Here is a 9,513-nt window from a genome sequence, read left to right on the forward strand (position 1 = left end):
TCCACTTATACCACCCTGTTAAACACACATAAGTGTTCTTCTATTTACCACCCCTACCTTGCCCCCAGCAGTTTCCTGTTTTACATTTTTGTGTATATAACTAACGGTAAGATCGATCTTAGAACTCAGAATTACTCCTGCAGTGTTAGGGCAGGTATGCACAATACGGGCTGGGCCAAGACAACAACATATTTTAAGTACCTACATCTTTTAAAAGTGAAACTTCAATTGGGGGTGTGTGAGAGGGGAGGGGCAGAGTTCTTTACCCCGCTCAGCACCTCCCCCAAGATTCTTTCACGACCAAAAGCAGGGGAATTATCAGTGACTTGATGTGACTAATGGTGGGCCAGGTACTCAGTATCTCTTAGCTGTTATGAAGAGGGGTTTGAAGCAGGTCATCAGGATGTAGGGTATAAAAAGTGTCAGGTCAGGGAAAGAGATTGCCATAGAAAAGTCGGAGACTTAAATGGCTGTTGCTGAGCCTTTTTAGAGCAAAGCCAGCCCTGGTTACATCCTGCTGGAGTCTCAGAATTGCTGGATTCCAATTGCCACCCATGATGCCAACTCTTGTTTATTGCCTAGGCTTTACCTAGTTAATTACAGAGAATATACATAACTCAGGTCACCTGTTGGCTCGTCTTCAGAATGGATCTCCAGGTGTGTGGGGGGGGGGAGGGGCTTAGAATCATCCCACTGAAGGGGCTGCAGCATCAGCTGATCCAGTCTTAAGTTGAGGCTATTTGAGTATCAACAACTAGCAGTGTAGCTTCTGGTGTTTGAGGTTGGCTTCCTGGCTCCTTAGTGTCCTTGTGGGTTTTGTGAGGCGCTCTCCACTGCCGTATGTTGTTCCTTGGCCCTGAGTTTCTTCCTAGGTTTTTAGTCATTCCCAGCGCTTGCCATGGTGTCAAGTTTAACTCAGGAAAACTAAATGACCCAGAAGGAGGTTAGTGCACAGGCAGGGCCAGATGAACCCATCACTGAACCTTAGGCAAATACATATGTCTCCTTGCCCACTGCAGAGGGAAAGCCCCGGGCAGGAAATGGGGACGGAGGTTTGAAGAACAACCTCACCCATCAGCGGCAGAGAGTGCTGCTGCAAATGGCTGGTGCCCCCTGTGTGGGGTGAGGAAGAGGAGAAAGATGTTGTCCTATGAGGGGTTTTTTTTTTGGCGTGGGGGGCATGAATCTGTCCCCTGGGCACATGCCTAGTTTGCTTGTTCCTTAATCAAGCCCTGTGCACAGGCAGGGAGGGTCTGAACTTGAAAATTCAAATTGAGTCTGAGGCCTCGATGCTGGCATGCAGTGTGCTCTGTGCTGCGTGGCTGGCAGGAGGTGGGTACAGGGCTGGCCGAGCTGATCCCAGGAGGATCATCCCAGTGTAAAGGAATGGTGAAGAGCTGGCGTTGCTGTTCCTATTCCCCTCCCTCCCCTCTGCTACTGGCACACAGGACATGGCATGGGGAAGAGGACCTGACTGGGAAGCTCCTGTGTCACACTGATCCCCAGCTGCCATATCACCCCCTGGGGCCACTGGCAGCCAGTGTAACAAAGAGAAGCCCCCAGGATCAGGGAAGGCAAAAAGTCATTTTTGCTCTGTCCCCTCCAAAGTTGCGCTACTCACCCCTTGGCTTTAACCGAGTATCTAGCAGGCAAGAGGGCTGAAGAAGAAGAAATACTTTGTCTCAACAACAGACAGGGTGAAGAATCACCCAGCAGTCCTGTTAGAGGGGGTGAAAGTCTGATTTGTCCAGATGGTCTCTCCTGTCTCATTCCCTAAGTGCTGTGAGGGATTTTCTAGCTCCTTCACTGAGAGAATCAGTCATATTTGAGGGGTAGCCATGTTAGTCTGTATCCACAAAAACAACGAGGAGTCCAGTGGCACATTGAAGACTAGCAGATTTATTTGGGCATAAGCTTTCGTGGGTAAAAAAACCCACTTCTTCCATGCATCTGAAAGTTTATGCCCAAATAAATCTGTTAGACTTTAAGGTGCCACCGGACTCCTCATTGTTTTAGTCATATATGAGCTAGTTTCTCGCACTAAGTAAGGAACGGGCAGGGGGGAGGGGGAGGAATCCTGTATTCTGGTTGTTTGACAGGGTCTATCTCCATAATGTCTAAAGGGTCCAGGGACGGGGGGAGGGCTTAAGCTCACTTTTTGCTTTTCCTTGCCCATCATGATATGAAGTCCAGTGGTGAGGTAATATCCCTTGGGATTTAACTCTCCTATCAAACTTTCCCTGATTTTGCAGTGTCACAGGCTGAGCTGGCTCTTTAAGGGGGTTACAACTCAGCCTCACCTGTGGTAAGCTTAGTTAGCCCGCTCTCCCCTCCCCAGGTGGGGAGAATAAGAGTGTAAGGGTCATGTGATAGGAGCATATGACTGGGAATCAGGGTTGCTGGGAAATAAAAGGGCAGGGGGCTGGGCTTTGTTTTGGCAGAGCTGCTTTGAAGAGTACAGAAGTGGGAAGGGGGTGCTGTAAGAGAGCAGTCAGGGAAGGCTGGTGAGGAGCAGCCAGGAAGAGGGGGTAGCTTGAGGGAGGAGATAGAGAGTGGAGTTGTTCAGGATTCTGGGGCTGGGAACTGATGGTAGGGGACGGGCATGGGTTCTCCCAGCTCCGCCATCTTGGGAGGCGGTACAACCATGCTGGTCAGCAAGGGGAAGAGGGACTGGTTGGAACCTAAGAGAGCTGGAAGCTGAGCCCAAGAGATGGGCCAAAGAACATGATGGAGGAGCACACACCTGAAGAGGAAGGGCTGTGCCCAGCAAGTGTCTAGGGTGGAAAAATTGGGTTTGTTTCCTTTTGGGCTTTGAGTTAAGCTATCGAAGAGATGGACATTTGTCACTTAGCCAGAAGGCTAAGTCACCTCACTGACTTAATTCTTCTGGGGGGTGACTGGAGAGGGGAAACTGAGGTACAAGGTGGCCCTGAAGCCAGAGTGGGCAAGCTGCTGCTGCTGCAATGCGTGTACTTGGTAGGATTTGGCTAGTGCTCCCTCTGTAGTAAAAAGGACGGGATAGGCTATAGTCTCTGCCTGCTTGTCAGACAGCAGCAGAACACCCAGGCTGTCCTCCTGCAGAGCTAGCAGCAACATCATGAAGGGCAGCTTGTGGCCCAGCAATAACTGGAGGCCCAATGCAGCTGGGGGGAGCGCTATCCGCAGTTCCTGGAGCTTGTCCTGCACTCGTCTGCTGCAGTGCTGAGGAAGTGAACCTGAATCAAGGCGACAGGTCACTGGATGCAAAGAGGATGGAGTACTCAGAAAAATGGGGCTAGACCAATCAGGGATTCCCTAGACGTTCGAGAGATTCCCTGGTGATCTGTTTCCAGCGTGGGGTTCCATGAACAAACAAGACTCCCAAAAGGGGAATGTTACTGAGAATTTCCACAGTGTGAAGTCTCCTTAACTGGGCAAGAAGGGGGAACTGAGGCAGTGGACAAGCCCACAGGTATAACTGAGATCAGAATTAGGCCCTGTAAGTGGAACTTCCCTAAGAAGTCTATTGGTAGATGCCAGGAAATAGACTTTGTCTCACTCTCCCAGAGCTGTATTGGTTCATTAGTGCTAACAGCAGTAAAAAGTAGCAAACTTGATTTAAGGCAATAAAGCAAGCAAAATTTGGCATAGAACAGCTCTGTGGAGTAAGAAAGGGACTTTTTCATAACTTTTCAGGTTTTCAGAGCAGACTACACTTTACATGTTACTTTGTCAGGCAGGCTAGTTGTGTATTGCTTGCCGTATGTCCTGTTACAGCAACTAACATCCTTATAATTGGAGCTGCTGACCATCATCGAATATAATCTCAGGAGGACAAGGGACTGGTTCAAGGTAGCTACTAGCATGCTTAAAAGTGCCACACACCTATTTAACTTCTGTTGCTACTGCTTTACACTCATCTCCGTTTAATAAGGTGATAATGGGTGGCTTAGATAAATCAGACAAAAGCCATTTCCACAAACAACTTTCTGTATAATTAGTGCCATCACTTAAGTCACAGAAAGTCTGTAAACATCTTCCAGATCCTGAGGTGCATGGAGCTGTGTTGATTTAGGGGGAGATGTTTGATTCGGTTCTCGGTGTACTGCACCTTTACACATCTCCTTGAGCCAGCATTGTAAACCTCTGCAAGATGGCTGTTATCGCACACGGTGCCCTCTTTTTTTACTGGGGCGTTCTTTGCTTGTGGTTTTCCTTAACAGAAATTATCCAGCCTGAAAGGGCACAATCTTGTCACCCCCTTTGTGACTTCCTCTCCTGTCCCAACAGTTCCTCAACCACCCTAACTTCAGTACTGGCCTCTGCAACTTCTTTTCCCTGCCTGACTCTCTCCTGAGGGAAACATCTGCCTTGAATGAATATCAAGTAAGAGTCAAATCAAGCTCTTCCCCGACTGTCTATTGGAACCAGCCCATGTTATGCTTTCATTAAAAGAACTTACAGACAAGTGAAGATACCATTGTACTAATGAAGAAAATGGTACTGTCTGAACATAAAGGTGTGGAAAGGAATGAGGATAGGAATAATGGGCTGGATTTTGAAGTAACTAGGATGAGTTGCTGGCCTGGTAGATGTGATACTGAGTGAGCCAGAATCTCACAAGTGGATGGTCTAGATTTTGATTTACCTTTTTGTTCCCTGTCTAGGTTTTTGCTTTTTCACCCAACCACTCCCAATAACTGCCTGTCTTCTTCAACAGGACCCACCTATAGCCAAGAACAGACTCTGATCTTGGGGCTCTGACAATGAGCTCAAACCCTAAACCTTCATGAAAGCCTCTTATCAACTCTGGACCCAAGCCCCAGGGAGAGATAGGCCTGTCTGAGGAACTCATCCAGCACATTATCTGAACTGCCTTCAAACCTTACACCACGTGTGATCGGAGGCAACCACCCACTCAGGGGCACAACCAGAACTTTTCTAAGGATGGGGCCCAGGGAGAAGATGTCTCTCTAGTAGAGCACCTGTCCTCTGGTGGAGAAGATGTTGAAGCTCAGAGTACCACTTGGGTATGGCTTACAGAAGGCAGAGCCAGCTGCTGGCAGGGAAGGAAGCGCTGGGACGTGCCAAGCCTGGACTGCCAGTGTCAGGGTCAGATGCAATCTGGAGAGTGCGGGGGAGTACTGTGCAGGCCCAGAGCTCCAGCACCTCATGGAAAGCCCCAGACCTCCCTCCCCACTGTGGGCAGGGGGCTCAAGAAAGTACCAGGTCCTCCCCTCCTAGCCCACCTTGCTGGGAGTCCAGCAGGGGCTCCCCCACTAATGGGCTGGGGTGCCTGCATCCCTGCTTGTCTCCTGTGTTGGTGGCAGGTCCCCAGCTGCAGGGCCATGCCACGTTGCTCTCTGGGGAATGGCCAGGAGGCGAAGCAGCGGCTGCTGGGTTTCTGCTTAAACCTGGCCTTTCCCCCCTGCAGATGGTACATCTGCACTCCTAGGGTATGTCTACACTACGGAATAAGGTCGAATTTATAGAAGTCGGTTTTTTAGAAATCGGTTTTATATATTCGAGTGTGTGTGTCCCCACAGAAGTGCATTAAGTGCATTAACTCGGCGGAGTGCTTCCACAGTACCGAGGCTAGAGTCGACTTCTGGAGCGTTGCACTGTGGGTAGCTATCCCACAGTTCCCGCAGTCTCCGCTGCCCATTGGAATTCTGGGTTGAGATCCCAATGCCTGATGGGGCTGAAACATTGTCGCGGGTGGTTCTGGGTACATATCGTCAGTCCCCCCCTTCCCATGTATCAATCAGAGGCCAGGCTAACCTCCTTGTTCCAATAAGAACAATAACTTAGGTGCACCATTTCTTATTGGAACCCTCCGTGAAGTCCTGCCTGAACTACTCCTTGATGTAAAGCCACCCCCCTTTGTGGATTTTAGCCTCCTGAAGCCAACCCTGTAAGCCGTGTCGTCAGTCGCCCCTCCCTCCGTCAGAGCAACGGCAGACAATCATTCCGCGCCTTTTTTCTGTGCGGACGCCATACCAAGGCAAGCATGGAGGCCGCTCAGCTCACTTTGGCAATTAGGAGCACATTAAACACCACACGCATTATCCAGCAGTATATGCAGCACCAGAACCTGGCAAAGCGCTACCGGGCGAGGAGGCGACGTCAGCGCGGTCACGTGAGTGATCAGGACATGGACACAGATTTCTCTGAAAGCAGGGGCCCTGCCAATGCATGCATAATGGTGCTAATGGAGCAGGTTCATGCTGTGGAACGCCGATTCTGGGCTCGGGAAACAAGCACAGACTGGTGGGACCGCATAGTGTTGCAGGTCTGGGACGATTCCCAGTGGCTGCGAAACTTTCGCATGCGTAAGGGCACTTTCATGGAACTTTGTGACTTGCTTTCCCCTGCCCTGAAGCGCATGAATACCAAGATGAGAGCAGCCCTCACAGTTGAGAAACGAGTGGCGATAGCCCTGTGGAAGCTTGCAACGCCAGACAGCTACCGGTCAGTTGGGAATCAATTTGGAGTGGGCAAATCTACTGTGGGGGCTGCTGTGATGCAAGTAGCCCACGCAATCAAAGATCTGCTGATATCAAGGGTAGTGACCTTGGGAAATGTGCAGGTCATAGTGGATGGCTTTGCTGCAATGGGATTCCCTAACTGTGGTGGGGCCATAGACGGAACCCATATCCCTATCTTGGCACCGGAGCACCAAGCCGGCGAGTACATAAACCGCAAGGGGTACTTTTCAATAGTGCTGCAAGCTCTGGTGGATCACAAGGGACGTTTCACCAACATCAACGTGGGATGGCCAGGAAAGGTACATGACGCTCGCATCTTCAGGAACTCTGGTCTGTTTCAAAAGCTGCAGGAAGGGACTTTATTCCCAGACCAGAAAATAACTGTTGGTGATGTTGAAATGCCTATATGTATCCTTGGGGACCCAGCCTACCCCTTAATGCCATGGCTCATGAAGCCGTACACAGGCAGCCTGGACAGCAGTCAGGAGCTGTTCAACTACAGGCTGAGCAAGTGCAGAATGGTGGTAGAATGTGCATTTGGACGTTTAAAGGCGCGCTGGCGCAGTTTACTGACTCGGTTAGACCTCAGCGAAACCAATATTCCCACTGTTATTACTGCTTGCTGTGTGCTCCACAATATCTGTGAGAGTAAGGGGGAGACGTTTATGGCGGGGTGGGAGGTTGAGGCAAATCGCCTGGCTGCTGGTTATGCGCAGCCAGACACCAGGGCGGTTAGAAGAGCACAGGAGGGTGCGGTACGCATCAGAGAGGCTTTGAAAACCAGTTTCATGACTGGCCAGGCTACGGTGTGAAAGTTCTGTTTGTTTCTCCTTGATGAAACCCCCCGCCCCTTGGTTCACTCTACTTCCTTGTAAGCTAACCACCCTCCCCTCCTCCCTTTGATCACCTCTTGCAGAGGCAATAAAGTCATTGTTGCTTCACATTCATGCATTCTTTATTCATTCATCACACAAATAGGGGGATGACTACCAAGGTAGCCCAGGAGGGGTGGTGGAGGAGGGAAGGAAAATGCCACACAGCACTTTAAAAGTTTACATTTTTAAAATTTATTGAATGACAGCCTTCTTTTTTTGGGGCAATCCTCTGTGGTGGAGTGGCTGGTTGGCCGGTGGCCCCCCCACCGCGTTCTTGGGCGTCTGGGTGTGGAGGCTATGGAACTTGGGGAGGAGGGCGGTTGGTTACACAGGGGCTGTAGTGGCAGTCTGTGCTCCAGCTGCCTTTGCTGCAGCTCAACCATACACTGGAGCATACTGGTTTGGTCCTCCAGCAGCCTCAGCATTGAATCCTGCCTCCTCTCATCACGCTGTCGCCACATTCGAGCTTCAGCCCTCTCTTCAGCCCGCCACTTACTCTCTTCAGCCCGCCACCTCTCCTCCTGGTCATTTTGTGCTTTCCTGCAGTCTGACATTATTTGCCTCCACGCATTCGTCTGTGCTCTGTCAGTGTGGGAGGACAGCATGAGCTCGGAGAACATTTCATCTCGAGTGCGTTTTTTTTTCTTTCTAATCTTCACTAGCCTCTGGGAAGGAGAAGATCCTGTGATCATTGAAACACATGCAGCTGGTGGAGAAAAGAAAAGGGACAGCGGTATTTAAAAAGACACATTTTATAAAACACTGGCTACACTCTTTCAGGGTAAACCTTGCTGTTAACATTACATACATAGCACATGTGCTTTCGTTACAAGGTCGCATTTTGCCTCCCCCCACCGCGTGGCTACCCCCTCAACCCTCCCCCCTCCCTGTGGCTAACAGCGGGGAACATTTCTGTTCAGCCGCAGGCAAACAGCCCAGCAGGAATGGGCTCCTCTGAGTGTCCCCTGAAGAAAAGCACCCTATTTCAACCAGGTGACCATGGATTATATCTCACTCTCCTGAGGATAACACATGAACGGATGTTGCTTGAACGCCAGCAAACATACACTGCAATGCTTTGTTGTACAATGATTCCCGAGTACGTGTTACTGGCCTGGAGTGGTATAGTGTCCTACCATGAAGGACGCAATAAGTCTGCCCTCCCCAGAAACCTTTTGCAAAGGCTTTGGGAGTATATCCAGGAGAGCCGCGAATGCCAGGGCAGAGTAATCCTTTCACATGCTTGCTTTTAAACCATGTATAGTATTTTAAAAGGTACACTCACCGGAGGTCCCTTCTCCACCTGCTGGGTCCAGGAGGCAGCCTTGGGTGGGTTCAGGGGGTACTGGCTCCAGGTCCAGGGTGAGAAACAGTTCCTGGCTGTCGGGAAAACCGGTTTCTCCGCTTGCTTGCTGTGAGCTATCTACAACCTCCTCCTCATCATCATCTTCTTCGTCCCCAAAACCTGCTTCCGTATTGCCTCCATCTCCATTGAAGGAGTCAAACAACATGGCTGGGGTAGTGGTGGCTGAACCCCCTAAAATGGCATGCAGCTCATCATAGAAGCGGCATGTTTGGGGCTCTGACCCGGAGCGGCCGTTCGCCTCTCTGGTTTTCTGGTAGGCTTGCCTCAGCTCCTTCAGTTTCACGCGGCACTGCTTCGGGTCCCTGTTATGGCCTCTGTCCTTCATGCCCTGGGAGATCTTGACAAAGGTTTTGGCATTTCGAAAACTGGAACGGAGTTCTGATAGCACGGATTCCTCTCCCCATACAGCGATCAGATCCCGTACCTCCCGTTCGGTCCATGCTGGAGCTCTTTTGCGATTCTGAGACTCCATCATGGTCACCTCTGCTGATGAGCTCTGCATGGTCACCTGCAGCTTGCCACGCTGGCCAAACAGGAAATGAGATTCAAAAGTTCGCGGTTCTTTTCCTGTCTACCTGGCCAGTGCATCTGAGTTGAGAGTGCTGTCCAGAGCGGTCAAAATGGAGCACTCTGGGATAGCTCCCGGAGGCCAATACCGTCGAATTGTGTCCACAGTACCCCAAATTCGACCCGGCAAGGCCAATTTAAGCGCTAATCCGCTTGTCAGGGGTGGAGTAAGGAAATCGATTTTAAGAGCCCTTTAAGTCTAAATAAAGGGCTTCATCGTGTGGACGGGTGCAGGTTT

The 9,513-nt window shown here is 50.4% G+C and overlaps 1 protein-coding gene across 1 annotated transcript; it reads right to left on the reverse strand.

Moving 5' to 3' along the window:
• Positions 1 to 7,527: 7,527 nt before the first annotated feature.
• Positions 7,528 to 9,238, reverse strand: LOC141982272 (uncharacterized). Its single transcript, XM_074944233.1, has 2 exons — positions 8,628 to 9,238; positions 7,528 to 8,048 (listed from the first exon to the last, which is right to left on the reverse strand). The coding sequence occupies exons 1-2, from the start codon at positions 9,208 to 9,210 to the stop codon at positions 7,528 to 7,530; spliced, it is 1,104 nt and encodes a 367-aa protein (XP_074800334.1). The 5' UTR covers positions 9,211 to 9,238.
• Between the last annotated feature and the right edge of the window lie 275 nt (positions 9,239 to 9,513).

Source organism: Natator depressus, chromosome 1, assembly GCF_965152275.1.
Source record: "Natator depressus isolate rNatDep1 chromosome 1, rNatDep2.hap1, whole genome shotgun sequence".
NCBI lineage: Eukaryota > Metazoa > Chordata > Testudines > Cheloniidae > Natator > Natator depressus.

Bases quoted from the DNA above. Each gene is read 5' to 3' on its own strand.
- LOC141982272 (XM_074944233.1), bottom strand. From the start codon at position 9,210: ATGCAGAGCTCATCAGCAGAGGTGACCATGATGGAGTCTCAGAATCGC. The intron at 8,049-8,627 runs GTGAGTGTACCT...TTTCTCCACCAG, and splicing joins AGGTGGAGAAGGGACCTCCG to CTGCATGTGTTTCAATGATC.